General features: G+C 44.1%; 1 protein-coding gene across 1 annotated transcript in view; it reads right to left on the bottom strand.

The window, feature by feature from the left end:
• LOC146821939 (xanthine dehydrogenase/oxidase-like) overlaps positions 1–18,836 on the bottom strand; it is a 645,326-nt gene that overhangs the window by 295,688 nt on the left and 330,802 nt on the right. The window contains exon 17 of the mRNA XM_085613025.1: positions 2,213–2,382. Within this exon, the coding sequence (XP_085469151.1) occupies positions 2,213–2,382 (170 nt within the window). The remainder of the gene's footprint in view (positions 1–2,212; positions 2,383–18,836) is intronic.

Here is an 18,836-nt window from a genome sequence, read left to right as displayed (position 1 = left end):
CCCCCCCCCCCCCCACCCCGAAGGTGGGATGGGGCCGGGGGAGCACATTGCCAGGGCCGGTTGTGGTTCTCAGTCCGGTCCTGATCAGCATGTGTTAGGCTTAGTGACTGCGACGGAGGGAGGGTGTGTGCCAAGATTTGTGCGTCCTGCTGCACGTTTATCTGAGGGAATACCCTGGATAATGGGACATTGGCTCTTGCAATCCAAGCACTGCACCATTTACAAAGAGACATGCATGAGGAAGGAGGACCCCCTGAGCAGGTGTGGTCCTTGAATTGGTTCTCCTGGCTCCCCAGGGGCTTTCCGGTGTGTGCTCATTATTGCTGCCAGTCTTCATCCTGTTCTTGTTTTTGTGTGGTTCTGTGCAATTAGGGATTTTCTGCTGTAAAAACACAGTCCTCAAATCGGGTAGAATGCAGGTAACTAGGAAAGGAGTAATTGTCTAAAACGAAGAACAGTCATCCAATAAAGTAACTGTCATGAAGTATGGGTTAGATAGTGTAGTAGAAAATTCAACTGGAGAGGGAAATGCTAATATTGCAAAAGTCACTGTTAATATGAATAATGATACATCCAAGTATAAAAACAAAATCGCATCTTTATTAATGAAGTCGCCTGTTGTGAACTCCTCGTCACACCGACTCAGAAATACATTGTAAGGCAGGCTCTGAGACCCAGGCCTGAGGTTACTGACTGGCAGGTCACAGGTGGGTGGTGGCTCACATCCTACAGACAAACTGGGGAATGGGAAATCCTAGATCAATCCCACAGATAGGTGCAGCAACATCACAATAGTCCAGGGAGATTGACCCCAATAAAGCACACATGGCTGGAGGGGTGCGTGCGTTCCCAAAATATCATTCCATCAGATGTCACATGAAGTTAAGAACACATAGCCAATCTGGACACAGCACACATAGTACAAACAGAATTAGACCAATGATGTTGTCAGTATTGGGTGATAACAACGCCAGCCTAATTGATAGTAAAGTCTGTCTAACACAATTATCTAAATTGAGGAGTAAATATTTCTGATGTTGGGTGTCACCTAAAATATCCAGCAATGATTTGTATAATGTTAGATTCAGCACTTTATTTTTGTGAGAAGGAGCTCAACATCATTTGGATGATGACAACATTTTGACTTGAGATTTTATATGTTTGTCCCAGAAATTGTTAAAAAGTAAAATTTCAGTTAGAAGGTCCCTGTCGGACAAAACCCCCCAACACAAGAAACAAATTAATTGCCTTCATGACCAAAGTCCCTTACTGGATGGAAGACAACTGTCTCAAGCTCAAAACCAACAAGACAGAAGTAGTGATCTTCAGGAAAGCACCTCACAGTCGGACTCCAACTGGTGGATGGCCAAACTCGGACACACACCAAGAATCTGCACCAGGAACCTCAGAATAATCATCGACATGGACATGACCTCACAAGTCAACACCGTCTCTGCATACTGCTTCAACACCCAAAAGATCCTGCAGAAGATCTTCAAATGGCACTAGATAAACTGTCACTCACACGTTAGTTGCCAGCAAGTTGGACTATGGAAACACCCTCTACACTGGGATCACTAAGCAACTCCCTAGAAGACTGCAAACCTCATACACAGAACTCACATCACACCACACCTGAGGGAAATCCATTGGCTTCCAATACACAAACGTGCTCAATTCAAACCTCACACACACATTCAAGGCGCTACAAAACTCATCCCTCACCTACCTGCAAAATCTCATTAACTTCCACCAACCACCAGAGAACCCAAGCTCTGAAGGATTCCTACTCGCACACTACCACACATACACAGAACCATATCAGGAGGATGGGCATTCTCTTACATCACTCCTAGAGTGTGGAATGCCCTCCCACTCCAAATCAGAGCCTCCTCCTCTCTTCTTAAATTCTGCAAGAAGTTCAAAACCTGGCTTTTCAACTAACCAACCTACCATAGGCAGGGCTTAGCACACATACCTGCTCAGTACCAGGATACCTTTGTGGATGATAGTGCATTTTACAAATACACATAACAGAACAAAGTGTGATAACTTCATCATAAAAATACCAGGAAAAAATAGGTTGGATATTACTGTAATCTCTTATAATAATTATGCACAGAAATGTAAAAAAAATCCCACTGTTGGATTTCTTTTCAACATATGGCAGACCCTGAAGTGATATATTAAAAGTGGCAGAGTTCCTCCTTACGTGAGTTTTGCATGAGCTTTTGTGCTGGTCACCAGTGCAAGGTAGAGCTCATTCTCATAATGGGGGATGTCATCACAGTACACAGCCTCGCCGGTTGCGTGCTTTGCAGCTGATAGGTGCATCAGAGGCCGTCCCACCATATCTTCCGGGGATTGTCCTGCAGGTACCTCCTGTAACACAACAAATTGTATCAGTTATAAATATGTCTCTTTGGTAAGTTTTCAAGTGATTGGGATATTTTTAGAATATTGCGAAAATACAACGTCACAATGTTAAACATAAAGTGTTTGTTCTCGTGTGACCATAGCAATATGTAAATATATATCTCCCTATTACAAGCTTCTTCTCTGACTTACCCATGTTCAAATGACAGGTTGTGGGAAATTGGGATGGTGGTTAAAGTGGGTGAAACCCTACTGAAGCAACAGCTACAATCCCTGTCAGGGTGAACCACAAAATGTCACTAAAATAACCTGTGCTTAACCCTCTGGCACAAAAGCAGTCAGGCTTAACTTAGAGTCAATGTGTAAAGCAACACTTCAAACAGTAAGACTGTGAAACACAACTCAAGAAAATTCACACACTAATTTAAAAAAATTGAGTAATTTTTTATAAATTATTTGCCACCAAAATAACAATCATCCAATCAGTAGAACCAGAGTCAAGACTTTTTTAATTTTTAAGTGAAAAATAGCAATGTAAAGTTTGAAGTGCGCACCACGGAAATCGGGTTGCGCGCGACTGGGGCAAAGTCAAGCATTATAGACGACCGTGATAGAGCGGGGTTTGGATTCTCAAAGTGCATTGGTCCCTGTCTCCACTTTCATATTGACTTAGAAATATTTTCAAGAAAAAAATGTTGTAGAAGGTAAAATACAGTGGGGCATGGCAGTAGGCGGTGTCCAAGGAGGAGGCGTTGTCGTTGGGGTGCCGCTAGAAGAAGATGCGGTAAAAATTCCTACATTCGGACATAGTCTCTTTGTTAGAAATCGACAAGAGCTCCACAAGGCCGGATACTCCTTCTTCCAGGAGCCGTTGAACAGGATTTGCCCCTGCAGAGACGAACACAGCGGGAGATGCTGCAAAGTCAGTCTGATTGGCGATGCACCTGGAATGGATCGGTGAGCACGTAGGTTTCGGTCTCCTCTCGGTTGTAAAAGCACATTTTGGCAGACATTTTTTTAAGTCCCAAGTTCTGGATTTGGGCTGTCTGGGCACCTTTTGCACCACATCCAAGGGTCCAGGACTGGAGGAGCACCACTTGGAGGGTCATGCTCAGTCTAGGTCCCGGTTCGAAATGGTTGGAGCTTTTTCTGTCCCTATAGCTATGAACAAGCAGCCAGCCAACTAGCCCTTGGAGCCACTCTGGCAGTCTTGGGTTCAAGCAGGAAAACAAGATTCAAACAGCAGGGCAGTCCTCTGATGGCACAGAGGAGGCTTCAAGCAGCAGTCAGTTCTCTTGGTGTATCAAGCCAATCCTCTGAACTACACAACTGGCCACAGGCAGCAGGGCAGTCCTCTGAAAGTCCTTCTGCAGGTCCAGAAGTGAAATGAAGAGTGGGTCTGAGGCTCCTGTTGTTGTACTTGATGCGCCCTTTGAAGTGGAAGAAACGCCTGGAGTTTTCCCCCAACAGAAGTGTTTAGAATGATCTGCCTTCCTGCCCTGGTCCCACTCTATCTTCAGGCACAATAGGCTAGCGTGAAGTTCTTTGTGTGTAAGCTGCAGCAATGTTCTTTGATGTGCAAGTTGAGCTACATCTAGTCAAGTGACCTAGGAAATAGGCTGCAATCACCTAATGGTTAGGACTGAAAATGGCAACTTTCCAAAAGCCCGGAAGGTAAAAATATGAATACCAGAACAGAAGAGTAACATCAAGTGCAAAAGAACTACCGCGAAGTTAACAACACACTTCGTAGACGCAAACCACAAAGTCATAGATATTCATTGGACAGTACTGGACAAACCATTTCTTCCGCAAAATTCTAGAAATATCGAGGCAATCCTCCTTTTAAGAGAGAAGAAATGGGTTTATAGGATCCAGACAAAAATGGACTCAATGATGACATCCGCTGGTACCAGTTGAACAACCTTTGAACGATGGTGAGAAAACAGGGTTGTCACCCCGTCCTATGCCCATGACTGGGATATGTTAGTGGAGGGATATCTCATAGTTCCTGTAAAAAATTATATCCACCTGAGACATTCTATATATGTATATATAATTACATACTAAAAATATATACATAATAGGACCATCTTACCCTTAAACTCTATACAAAACAACCCTCTATTCCTACTGCAAGAAATACAAATATTTAATAAATGATAGGACTTTCTGATCAAACAGCATCTCTAATTATCAGCCCTAAAAAACCTACTGCTGAATAAAAAAGTACAATATAAAATGGAGCATTTCTGCATAGAAAATTAGTGAGGATGGCCATATATTACAGAGTGTATGTACAATAGACATGGAGGCCAGTCTTAGTTTACCTAGAATAGGGAACTAAGCACATCCAGTCAAGCATCACATCTGTTTAAGTGGGAGAAAACTCGCGCCTGAAAAGATTTATGTAGGAAGTGAGGGACTTCGAAAACAGAAAACAGAACACATAAAGTTGAAGGTCTAGGTTACACCCATGCCTGGAAGACGGAATTGTCTTGACTGGAACCTGGAAGTGTTTCACACCCATTAGACCATACCGTAGCTAAAAAGGTAAGGAAACCCCGCCGAAGCAACTGCATGGAGTGGCAAGAGGCACAGACTGAGCGGCATCTACACCCTTGAGGAAGTGGATCAGAGAAGAGGGTGACTACGCTGGCAGCGAATCTGCTGTGTGTCAGTGCAGGGGTTGGTTGCCGCGTCGGGGCGAGCCTGTTGTCGCAGACCGCGGCGGCGGTCTCGTTCAGGTATGGAGGCTGGTGCGGGGTGATGGCTGGCTGCGCTTTGGTACACAACAGTGGTTGTCTGATGTGGAGCAGATCGATTGTATTCATGCTCCATGGGGTGTGACAGAGAGACCACTTTTCTCTGGTCTTAATGCTATGAGGAGAATATGCTTGATGATTCTGGCTTTTTTATTATTTGAGTGTGACTACAGGGGATGCTCCCACTTGCCCTCTATTTTGAGCACCTAGGGGCATATCAACAACAAGGCGATAAAAAACTTATCGCTGCTTTTGCGTCTGTTTTCGGATGAAAATCGGCGATAATTTTAACGCCCTATTAGCAAGGACATGCTAACGCGTGAATCCATGCTTCTTCGTCCTTTCCCTTAACGGCCAGCTTTGCATCTCTAATGAGATGCAAAGTGGGCGTTCCTCCGCAGAATAACGGGAGAAATGTCGCTAAGCGACATTTCTCCTAATATCAAGCCTCACGCAAAGCAGCATAGCGACAAGAAAAGTAGCGATAACCTCTGTTATCGCTACTTTCCTTATGCCTGCTTTGAAACTGACTTAGCCATGATATCCTATGGAAGGTGGATATCATGGCTAAGTATGTGTAGCCCTATCAGCAAGCTATCGCCAAAATGTTGTGCGATTATCGCTGGATTTCCGGCGATAATCGCACAGTTGGCAGCTTGCTGAATTTTATCGCTTTGGAGATAAGCGTTGCTGATAGCACGCTATCTCCGCTATAAAATTTAGAGTTGGCCGGCGATAATTATCCTCGCGCTAAGTGCGCTTAGCGATAATTATCGCCGACCCTTGCTGATATGCCCCCACGTTGGATGAAACTTGGTAAGAAACCATCTAACCTTTCTCGTACTCTGACTAATTTACCAATACCACCATTTTCCCACTCTTAACTTGAAGGCGAGGTTGAGTGATGTGTGACTAGAATTTGGGCCGAAAGTAGTCAGGTGATTTTCTTGATTCCTTATGTAAATGCAGGGGATTAAGGTATAACTTATAGGTGCGGTCCTCCCTACGAACCTTAATCAGAAGATATCTGTATATACATCCACAAGACCTGGAGTCTTGTATTGTTTTGCATTTTTATATTTTTGTGGCTGTCTTGTCTTTTCAGTACCATATGAGAGTGTCTACACAGGAATTGATGAGTCAGGTCATTCTATGGAGGAATACAGAGTAATAAGATATGATAAAACATATTCCCTTAAATATTTGGTGATTTACCAGGAACGGGTTTCTCACAGATCAGGGATCGCTAGTCCTAAGGATGGCCAAAATGAACCTTTATGGGCGATGGTAAAGGTCGAAACATGTCAAAAGAGATGCAGTACAGGAGAGGAAAGGGGCCCTAACTTCCCCTAGTCCATTTCCGAATTTTATCTTTTAACCCTATCCAGGGAACCTAGGAATAAAGAGTTGAGAAAGGGTATCTCTGAATTAGTTTTAACTTTTCACTATCATTTTATTAACTGCATGGATCCCAACATTTATATGTTTGTTATGTCCTCCCCTCCCTTTGCTTCATCCCAGGTGTTGGTCTATGTAGGGATGTTGTAGCAACCCTATGATGAAGCATGCCACTATCTGGTGGGTGAGGGCAGTCTTTTAAAAGCTCACGTTTTCCCAAATCACAAAAGAGACAGGTGATACCTTTTGACCACCTATCTCGTACTCCTTTTACTAATTTTGTGGTTACAGTACCTCTCACCCCTTATTTTTGTGTGTTGATAAACTTTCTAAAAGTGGCATTTTCAGAACTGTGACTTAAAATCCACTTTACCATTAAATAGGATTTTTAAATTATTATTCCTAAGCCATCAAAAATTAAATTTATACCTGTTCCCAAGCAAAGGTTATCACTTATTAAATTAAAAAAGGTACCCAATGTTATGCTACGGGAGAGGTAGGCTTCACAGTAGCGAAAAACAAATGTGAGTTTTTCACTACCAGGACATGTAAAAGTACATGTCCAAGTTTTTAAATATACTACACCCTGTCCTATGGGCCGATTAGGACCTACTTTAGAGGAGACTTATATGTATTATAATTGGAGTTTTAGGCTTGGCAAAAGGGTTATTTTCCAATTCCAATTTTCAGTTTAAGACTGCGTACAGGCTGCAATGGTAGGCTTCAGACATGTTTTAAGGAGCTACTTAAGTGGGTGGCACAATAAGTGCTATAGGCCCCCATAGGCCCCCAAGCAGAATTTAGCAGCCTTGGGTATATAGTATACCACTTTACTAGGAACTTATAAGTAAACTAAATATGCCAATCAGGTGCAAGGTAATTTTATCATACTGTAGGGAGTGAGTACAAGCAGTTTAGCACTGGTTAGCAGTGATAAAGTAAAGTGCACAGAGTCCTAAGGCCAATAAACATGAATTCCGAAAAACAGGAGGGAAGAAGGCAAAATGTTTGGGGGTGACTCTGTAGAGAGGGCCAAGTCTGGGTAAAACAATGAGATTCCAAATCAGAGATTTATACCCTGCAGGGAAGAATTGGGTTACCTCACTCGCCTCATATGCGAGTACAAAACATTTTTTTGACACAAAGTTAAAAATGAGAACATATAGATAGCACTATACATGCCTTCCTAAACCACAATCACCGGAATTTGTTTGACGGGCAGGGTATTAAAGGGGAGGAATAAACATTGATAAACCCTGACGACATTTCAAAACAGACAAACCATCCCAGTAACAACTGGGTTATCAAAATGGCCTCTTGCAGGTTATGAGGCCAGCAGGAGGTCCATTTGGGTTAGGTCTTGTGCCCAAATGTGTGCTTAAATCTAGCTACTAAGGGGCTGATTAGCAAAATCTTTTATGAGTATGGGGATTTTATGCTCCTAATATTCAACTCCTTATTAGTAATAGTGCCAAGGAGGCACTGAACATTCGATTTCCACTAATTGCATGTGAGTACTCCCTAAATTCCCTTTTTATATGTTTTGGAGCTAATTCATAAAGGCTCCTAAGACGATGAAAAAGAGTTGTACATGAGCAATACTTTACATAGTCCAAAAATTCCTGCATGTTTAAGCCCCTTAGTCATATTTTAACATAACATACAGCTACAAAAAAGATTTGTTATATTGGTAACAAACCTCAAAAGCTAAAAGCTGTCTTGTCTTCTATCCACTTCCAAAGTGACTTGGGTATGATGTAAATGGCACTGCAAATACACCTACCCCCCCCAACCCCCATATGCTGTGCCCTCCCCCTGCTCTAATGCCTTAAACCCTGTCCCTTAACCCTCTCCCTTAACCTGACCAACCCTGAACCAGCCCTAAGAATTGCCCCACCCTCCCCTAAGCCCTAAAAACTACCCAGACTACATATTCCCCTCCCCTGCCCTGAGGCCTAATCGCCAAACCCCTAATTTAAAAAAAACTACCTTAACACTCCCCAGTCCTAAAAGCTGCTCCAACCCCCCCAGCCCTGAAAACTGCCCCTCACCACAGACCTGAAAACTTGCCCCACCCCAGCCCTGAGAACTAGCCCCACCCCCAGCCCTGAAAACCAGCGCCTATCCCACCACCCCTGAAAACTACCTCCAACCCCCCGCCCTGAAGACAACCCTGAAAACCCCCAACCCAGAAATCGACCCCTGAACCACTCCCAGCCCACAAAAGTTCCCCGACCCTACCCCCAGCCCCACTTAAAACAACGCCGACCCACCCCAGCCCAAAAAACAAGCTCGACTCCCAGCCCACAAAAGTACTCCGACTCACCACCCAGCCCCACTTACCTCAGCGTGGATCTCTCCCTGGTTCCTGCTTACATTCATCCGAAGCTAGAGTACCTCTGACCCAGCCCACAAAACATTCTCGACCCACCCCAGCCCACAAAACAACCCCCAGCCCACAAAAGTACCCCGACACACATCCAAGCCCCACTTAAAACAACCCGACCCACCCCAGTCCACAAAACAACCCCTGACCCCAACCCACAAAACAACCCCTGATCCCCATCCCACAAAAGTACCCCAACCCAGCCCCACTTACCTCACTGCAGATCTCTCCCTGCTTCCTGATTCTGTCCCTCTGCAAGCCCTACCATGCATTGCCTTAACCACACACATGCATGATTAAGGCATATGCATGATTAAGGCATGCGTGGTAGGGCTTGCGGAGTCGGAACACTCGTGGTTTAGACTGCGGTGTTCCAACTGTTCCCCAATTTATAAATCACCTTTTCAAAGTGCGGAGCCTCAACATCTCCTCAAACTACTGCCTGTAGGGTGGGACTTTGGTGGACTTCCAAAATCTCAATAGTCCCACTTTTGCCGTCGCCAATGCTTTTGACAGCCATTGTTTAACATGGAATGACAGTGTGGGAAGTGTGGAGAAATCATGCAAAAGTACTGTCTGTGCTTGAGACGCCAAGGGCGCTCCCATTTCCACTTCAAAAGTGTCCAATATTTGCTTCCAATCCCCAGACAACTTCTTGCACTCCCACAGGATGTGTAGGATGTCCCCTACCTCCTGCCACACATCCATCATCATGATTGCAGGCTCAATTTGGCCTTCCAGAGTTTCACCTCTTTTCAGTGCCAGCGGGGCAACATTTTGAAGTAGCTATATTTAAACCGTGCCTCCCTCAAGCCTCAGTCATGATCAGCTAACAGTTCCTCCCAGTCTTCTTCGTTAATTGTAATAGCAAGTAAGTTTTTACACCTCGTTCGCAACCCGTGCTATGTCTCATAGGAGAACGCATGGTCAGTAAGGAGGGTATAAAGCCCAGAAATGGTACCCCAAAAACATTCCACGTATAGATAGATGTATTTATAAATGAGAGGGGATGGTAATACATAAGTTGAACTCCCCAGTGCCATGTGCAAGGTGCCCTTCAATTGCATATACTTCCAAAGCTGTGGAGCTGGGAGGCTGCAGTCTATTTGCAAATCCTGGCACCATTTAACCTTTCCCTCTGTGATCTTGTCGGACACACAGCGAATGTTGTAAGCTTTAAAATCAGCCCGGCTGACCTCTGACTACCCAACCTTGATGGCAGCATTATGCCATAGGGTTGCGTTATCATGCATGGAGTCTGATCCCCCCACCAGGATGCGTGCCCTCCTCATATCACCTTGGAGGATTGTATGACAGGGATGCTACCCCAGGACCATTCAGGGCCTCTTATAGTACATCACAAATTCCCTTTTCGCCCCTAGAAGGTGATGTTCCAGGGAAAGCCATAAAGGTATCTCCCTTTAATTTTTGAATTATATATGCAAACAGGGCTAGTTGGTTTGCAAGCCAATAGCATTCCATATTTGGCAGTCATAATCCCCCCATTTTTGTAATGGCATAGACTTTCAAGTCTTGCAACCATGGTTTTACCCCACTCTACACAACTGGCAGTATGTTCTTATCTAATAGACATATAATAGCTTTGGGGATTGGTAAAAGCAGCATCTCAAACACATGATTAAATCTGGGTGCTATAGTCATTCTCACTACTTGTAACCTTGCCCAGGACAAGTTTAATTAGTCCCACTTTTTAAAGTTGGTGGTCATTTTTCCCATTGGGGTTGTAAGCTGTCCTGAATCATGTTCTCTTGTTCCCTATTGACCGAAGCACCCAGATATTTATGACGCCGATATTTCCAAGTGAATGTTAGATTCAACAATGAAGCAAGTGTTTCAGGAGAGGGGAAGGGCCTCACATTTTGCCTAATTAATATGATAACACTAGAAAACTAAGAAGAGATCAATTAACACCAATAGGTGACTTACGGACTGGTGGAACAGTGTCAAAGCAATGTCATCCCCATGTGAAAATGTCAACAAAAACAGTTCTAGAGCAATAGGAACAGCGGCGAGGACAGCGGACATCCCTGTCATGTCCTGCGTTGCATTGAGAATCAAGCCGACATGAAACCCCCAGAATTGACCACTGCTTCCGGGTCACGATACCATTACAAGAAAATCCGGACAAAGGCCATCCACATCATAGTTCAGAGAACGTACCCCATCTCCACTCTAATAAACTCCTTTTGGCATCAAGGGAAAGGAGCACCTTCTCATCCCCATCGTCCATCACCTGCTGTGGTATACACAATAGTTGGTAGAGTTATGCCCCAGGACAAATCCAACTTGATTGGGGTGGACAAGGGTGGAAATGCATTTTTTCGTGCGGCCAGACAATATTTTCACCAGAATTGTTTCATCCATGTTAATCAGGGAGATTGCCCCATAATTGAGATCAAAACAATTCTATCTATGGTAAAGTCAGCTGGAAGTCTATTTGGGAAAGTGCTTCTTGATAAACCTTGCACAGAAGGGGGGCAACTAGAAGTTTGACTATTTAATAAAAGTCTGCTGGATATCAGTCTTCTGCAGGCGCTTTCCCAGGTTTCAAGTCGCCTATGGCCTTCTTCATCTGTGATATCAACATCTAACAAGACAGATTACTCTGCGAAGAGCTTTAGAAGGGGCCATTCATCCAAAAACCTGTCCTCCACTGTGAAACCTATAGAGTCAGGATTAAAAGTCGTGGAATTCTCGAAGTACATTGCATGGATTTGTTAAGAGTTCTGCCTCTGATTGTGGAGAGTGGGGATAGTGCAGGCCACCTCCAGCCCACTTCAGCTGAGAAGCCAATAAGTGCCCCTTATTCTCCCCCTGTTTTGAATGCCCTTGTTGCAGGAGAAAGACAGCCTCTTCTATCGGCGTAGTATGTTGCCCATTTAAATCACACTTTTTCCTTCCTTAGCATTCTGAGGTGATCCGGAGTGAGATATCATGCGTAAACGGCTGCAAGGGTGTTAATCGTCGCCTATCAGGAACGTCTATCACTGTCCGCCCATGTTTTGGCTATTGTGGAGTCCTGCATCATATCCCCCCCCCTTATGCTTGCCTCTCCTGCCCCCAAAATATTGAGGAGGGACTCAACCAAACCCACATTCTCCTTCTGAAAGTATTGGACCAGTGAAATCAGTTGTCACTTATCCAAAGGCTCTTTCCATCGAGCTGTGTTCATACACCACAGCCAAGGAGGGGTCAAGCCGCATTCAGTGTCATCATGAGTGGCACCATACCATAGTCCAAAACTCCCCCGGTTTAATAGAAAGTAGTTAAGGTGTGCACGTTCCATGGATGCATGAAGTAATGGAATAGTCATGTTCCCTTGGATACAACAGCCGCCATTGATCAACAAGAGCGTAATCTGAGACCAAGTCACATTAGAGCATCTTTGCCACTACCAGAGAGATCTCTAGAATTAGCGTTCTGACCATTCCTGGAAATTGTATATACTTGTACATAACTTCTCAATTGTTTATATCCACCTTGTCACCAACAATGAGCACTTTTGTCACTCTTTAATATCATTTGTCACTTTCATATTTTGTTTCCACTTGGACAGCCCTGCAATATGTATATCTTGGACATTTAATGAAATATTTAATAACAGAAATTGTGTCTGCAAAGTACCTTGGCATTTTCATTTTTACAGGGGTGTTTGTTTACTTGCTTTTGTTGTGCAGCGCGCACCGATTTATTCTACTTACAGTGTTATTTGACTCACTGAGGACGTGTATGAAAGCATGCCCTTTCATTGATCCTATGCGGATGATACCCAGCTTTTGTTCACCTTTCGGGATGCTCTCACCTCTACTTTCGATCCGTTAAAAGAATGCCTGAAAAATATTGGGACCTGGATGGATCAGAATTTGTTTTAAACTTAATGCTGACATGACTGAGATCTTGTTTTTTAATCAACCTTGTCCCCTCTCTTCGAGCCTGTGGTGGCCGAATGAATTGGGCTCTGCTCCCCTATCCAAGGATTCAATTAAGAACCTAGGTGTTAGATGGGACAAACATATGTCCTTGTCTACACAGGTTCAAACGGTGTCGGCCGCCTGTTTCGGCAAAATCTAAATTATTAAAAAATTCATCAATTATCTCCCCAATGCTACTCGTAAAACGGTGGTTCATGCGCTGATAACTTCCCACTTGGATTACGCCAATGGGCTATATCTGGGTCTTTCACTTGGCCGGATTCATAGACTGTAGACAGTTCAAAATGCAGGGGCCAGGTTGAATTGCGGGGCTCCTCTACGCCATCACATCACCCCGTACTTGCGACAACTTCATTGGCTACCCATTGTCAAACGTATTGAATTCAAGGCTTTGACCTTAGCCTTCCGAGCTAGTAATTGTAAAGGCCCGCTATATTTAAGAAAGAGACTTCGTCCCTACCATCAAGCCAGATCTCTTCGATCAAATAACAAGCATCTTCTTGTCATCCCTAGCTTCGTAAAATCTAGAATGGGAGGCAAATCCTTTGAGGTGGGTGCTACTCAATACTGGAATAATTTACCGCTTGACTTCCGCCTGATTCAGTCTGAATTGGAGTTCCGCAGATCCTTAAAAACCTGGTTATTCAGTCGCTCCGACTAGCTTTTCTGCCTTCTTGGCTTGCCCCTGTCTGCCTCAGCACCGGGACACCCCGTTGGGGGTAGCTGTGCGCTTAACAAAATTCCTTTATATTATTATTATTCTTAACAAAGTGATTGGTGCTCCCTGACAGAGCCATTGTAGTTTACCATATACTCAACCAGGTTCTGAGGGTTATTGGGTTACCCCATTGTGTTATACCTGTGTCGTTTTGCAGCATCCAAAATCTGATGGACCTGTTGGTGCCTGTAGCAGAAAGCCTAACACAATCTGAAGAGGGGACATGTCACAATCTGACCCTGTAGGTCCATTGAAATTCCAGGGGAGGGACACAAGTAACATTTAGAAGGGTTGAAAGCAGGCTTCCAAGAAAAGCCAACACATTATCCTTTTCCACCCCTCCAGGAAGCCCAGAAATTCACAAATTATTTCCGTAGCTCTTGTCTTCTAAGTCTATGACTCTCTAACATTTTTCCCATATTTCTGTGCCCCAGGGGAAAGAGGTCTACTCCAGCAGGAGCTGCGATGTCGGGAGGCCGCCAGTCACTCCCAAGGTCGCTCTGTTCCTTCCCCTTATGGCCGCCCGCCTCTCCAAACCTCAGGGATATATCTCCAGGTTCAAACCTCAAGGGCAAAAAAGACGGTAGGTCTGCACCCAGCTGCTGGGGCACCTTCCGCCCTGCAGGTCCACTGCAATTTGACATCCATTGTGAGTTCAGTCTACCTTCACTCTAGTCTGATGCCGCCATGATCTCCAGGTGCCAGCCACGACCCTCCCCACATGTTCGACAAGCAGATTCCAAAATGGTGAAAGTAAAATAGATTCCTAAAATTTTCGTCTTCTATTTGTACATTTATAGAATATTTGGCAACACAACCAAAATTACTTGCATTTGTACCGTATGCTCTGACTCTGTGTACTCCCTGGGTGGCTCCTTTGCAGAGAACCCTCTGCTGAGGACACCAAATGCCAAATAGGGTGGTACCTCTGCTTCCTCTCACATGTTTAACTTGGTGTTCAAGCAGTCCTCTATATTAAGGTAGCAACTAAGCCTCTTATAAGGCAGGTCAGCGTTGGCTGCACTCTTAATACAAAGACATTTGAGATGTTGTCTGCACACTAATAACAAGGAGATGTCAGCAGACATTTTTTGGTAAAAGGTGGTAAAAGTCGTGGAAGAGATTTTAAAAGAAGTACCCCAAAAATGTATACAAATAGCTTCGAAATTGGAACAATACAGCACATCTTCCAGTGAATACTAAACTCAAAGTTAGCAGTGAATCTTTGCTGTTTATATAGAATGGTTCCATAAAAGGAGACAGTAAAATTCAGGAAGAGGTGTGGCATTGCGACCAGGGCGACTGACGCCGGAATCTGGGGATCACGGTTCGATCCCCGGTGCCGGCGGCAGATTAGCCCAGCACCGTGTGACTCTGGGCAATAGCTTGCTTAATCTTCCCGACGGCCCCCAGCGCCTAGAGACCCTTACGGGTGATTGTTCGCGCTTTACAAATGTGGATTATTATTATTATCCTAAAGGGATATTTGGCGTAAACGGGCAAGATGTTTTATTATTGCTTTGATTTTGTGCATTTATTCCATCAAACAAGTTGTTTTACTCTCTCCACAGACATTACAATTAACTTCTATTTGTTTTTCTCAACTATTTTATGAATTTTGCACCCCTTCAACCCTTTTGCCACTGCTGTTTTTTCTGGTCTGCAGTAAGATGTGAATCAGGTAACCTTGCTAATTATTCTGCACCCAATGCATTTCTTTCTAACCTTAAAGGGAGCATCTGAAATCTACTCTGGAACCAGCTGCCAGCACAGCATTCGGTGAAGCTACCAGCCAAGTTGGAAGGGCTTGTTTCATTTGAGTTTCAGAGGTTATTGGCAGGAATCCACCCCTGCATGTCTTGTTACAAAACACAAGACACACCTCGAAAAATGTACCCACCCACACTATGGTGAGTCAGGTTTTATCAGGTGGAGCTATTTTTAGCACCTATCCCTCTGGTCTGGCAAGTGAACTTAAGCTGGAAGTGACAGGTGTTTTGTTAATTGGGAAAGTGAATGAGCAATAAAGACATTTTAAAATCAAGTTTTTATCTTGACACATGTGTTGTCTGTTCAAGAACAGAGGTCAAATGTCAGTTTGTCTTTTTACCAACTGTTGCCTATCTTATCCTGGAAAATGGTGTTTACTTTTCTTTCTCCTATTACAGTTAGAGGTTTTTGTCAAGTGAACTCTATGACAATCATTGTGAAACAAAAGGCTTTACGATGTCAGGTTTTTAAAACACAACATTTAAACAGCTTGTAAATTAATAGTACAAGTATTTAAAAATATATCAATAATTATGAAATATATATTTTTTTAATTCAGAAGTATGATGCAAACGAAGATTTAGATAGGAGCAAAACAATACAGACCCTTTTCTTGATGCTGTGCAAATGACAAATATTTGCAGAAACTCCATTTCCAAACATTGGCACGCTATATAGTTTTATGAGTAAAACCGCATGTCAGTGAGACGTGTGGCCATTTCAATTGAAAATCTGCTGATTGCAAATACGTGTGATACCACTTCATGCTTCGGGTATGTTTTATTTAAAAGTGATAGTTTTTAAACATGATTTGAAAAACATTCCTGCCCATGACCTAAAGACAATGCAATTATTGAACTAAGAGGTAAGTCAGCGGTCATGCGTATTCTATATATGGCTAGATTTGCATCATATATGGAGCAACAGTTTAGTTTATTAAATCAAATTCATGTGTTTTTGTACAGCAGACATGATGAATTTGCATATTTGAAAGTGCTCTCATATGTGATAAAGAAGAAAATGGCGGCTCAGTGAATTAAAATATTTGCCCAGGATCACATAATTTGAAACCACTTTATTGGTCAAGAGCATTATAATGAAGTTGAGTGGATCATTTAAGCCACTAGACCTGCAGGTCCAGTAGCATTTTTAGGTCTCGCTGAGACAGCGAAAGCTGTCTCTTTGAGACATTTTGTAAGTGGGTTTTCAAAAGTGCTACCTACATGGTTTTGCTGGCCTAGAGCTTGAGAGCACGATGGCGTGCACGTGCACAGCTGCTCCTCTGCTCATTGCATTCCCCCCTCCCTTCTCACCCAGCCCTTTGATGCTCTGCTTGCATCTCCCCAACGCGATCACTTTCACTTTCTTTTTTTAACGTAAACCACATCCTCAAAACAGCTGCTCCTCTGCTCATTGCATTCCCCGCCCTCCCTTCTCACCCAGCCCTTTGATGCTCTGCTTGCATCTCCCGAACGCGATCCCTACTGTCTTTCACATGTGTTTGCTGTATCTCGCTTGTCTCTCCCCCCCACCCCCTTATGCTCCTGGCTTGGTCTGTTTCTCAATTTTTCGGTAGTCTGTCTTTCTGTCTGCCTCTCTGCTTTCCTCATATAGATTGTGTCACTCTCGGTGTATTTTCTGTCATGCCTCTGTTCTGCCTGCCTCTTTCTGTCACCCCCGTGCCGCCCATCGAAGAGGGCCCGAGTCATTGATGAGGTCAGTGTATTTACACTCCATTGTATTGGGAGACGGGCACTTAGGCTCCTCCTCCCCCCTTACTCCTGGCGTCTGCTGGCCCTAATCCCCTGATAAGAGTGTGTATAGAATGAAAGCTGAGGAGCTCCCGTCCATTGGAGCCCCTGCGCAAGTCTGGGACACCTCTTACAGACAATCCCCACCTCGGCCTGGCTTGAAGCTCAGGAGACGCCGGACCGCAGGCCCCTGAAGCTGGGACACGCCTCGGGCCATGGAGACACCCTGCCTGGAAGGCTGTGGGCCAATGATGCAGGTCTCCCACCACCAACAGTGCCTCCAGCCCCCTCTAGGAGCCACCAGCTTCTCTGTGGCCCACTGCCTGCCCCAGGGCACTATGAGGGGCTACTGCACCACCACATAACATACTCCAGCAGCCACTGCGAGCTGCCATCTTACCAGGACAACTTAAGGGCTGCAGTGACCAACCCGGACTGGTATGGGGGCGGCCAGGAAGACCACTACCCATCAAGTAAGTACACTCGCGTACTGCATATGTTATTGTTTCCAGCATGTGACGTGTTTGTTCTTTAACAGAAAGATATATTTTATTATTACTCGTAGGCCGCATTTCGGCCTTTGCTTTGCTCTTATACATATCTTTAATTATCCGGCAAACCCCGTGATAGGTTTCATTTCAAGCTGCACTGACTCTCTTATCCATCTGAAATAGGTAAAATGAAGGATATTATAGAGTTCGAAAGTCTATGATGTACGTACCAACATATATATATATTTGTCTGATTGGACAATGTAAATAAAAGGCACTATGTAAGTGCTCAATGTTATCAACATTTGTTCATGCAGATTTCGCTGTTGTACATACAGTTGGCAGTGTATATGTGTATATTTATGACGTTATACCCATGTCATTTATTTATGAAACAAAGTCCTTCTCTCAGCATAAGCATATTTTTTTCTGTTTTGGTAACGAGCAAGCTGCCCATACCGCAGCACTGTCAGAGGCTCTCGCACAGTTCTGCTCCGATATGAGCCATTTTCACACTAGTTATTTGCAGCGCTACAAAACCGTAGGACTGCTTAGCAGGCGCTACACAAGGGCACATTCTAATTCGGCACGAGGCATTTTCCCCTAACACAAGTGAAAAGTCAACATTTGGCCACCCATATCACATTTTCACAACAATATTGGAAGTCTGAGAGGAGAAACTGATGAGATTTTGCTCACAGTGTGCGGAAATTGTAATATTTAACCAGGGACTGCATAATATGGTGAAAGGAAGTGCACCAGGAATTATATCCTAAAACTGGAGTGAAAATACCAGATTTGCATCTCACGTAATTTTACAGAAATGTCCCATAATCATTCAAAAGGTAATTACGCAAATTTCTCACACCCTCAATGCTATTATCTCGTCTTAGGTCACTGCACCTAGGAGTGTGATGGCATGAGGAAGAATGAGACATCTATATTGCCACAACTCACACAATTCGCCACTTTAATCTGTAGAGCCGAGATTTGTGGTCTAACAGCGCAGGCTTGCAGCAGCGCTCGCTGCCATTTCAGAGAAGCCTGAACCAAGTGTAATGGGTTTCAGTTCAGTGCTTTGTAACACTTGATTACTTTAGAAGCCTTCGCTTCCTCACGCAGAATCCAATGACTGCGTTTCCGCCTCCGTGGACGTGGAACCTGACTGTTGTTGGGGGACACCGGATGGTGGGCCAGATGAATTTGTACACTCAGGTTTTCACCCCTC

This window comes from Triturus cristatus, chromosome 6 (genome assembly GCF_964204655.1).
Source record: "Triturus cristatus chromosome 6, aTriCri1.1, whole genome shotgun sequence".
NCBI classification, from domain to species: Eukaryota; Metazoa; Chordata; class Amphibia; order Caudata; family Salamandridae; genus Triturus; species Triturus cristatus.
This window is presented reverse-complemented; position numbering and strand designations above follow the sequence as displayed.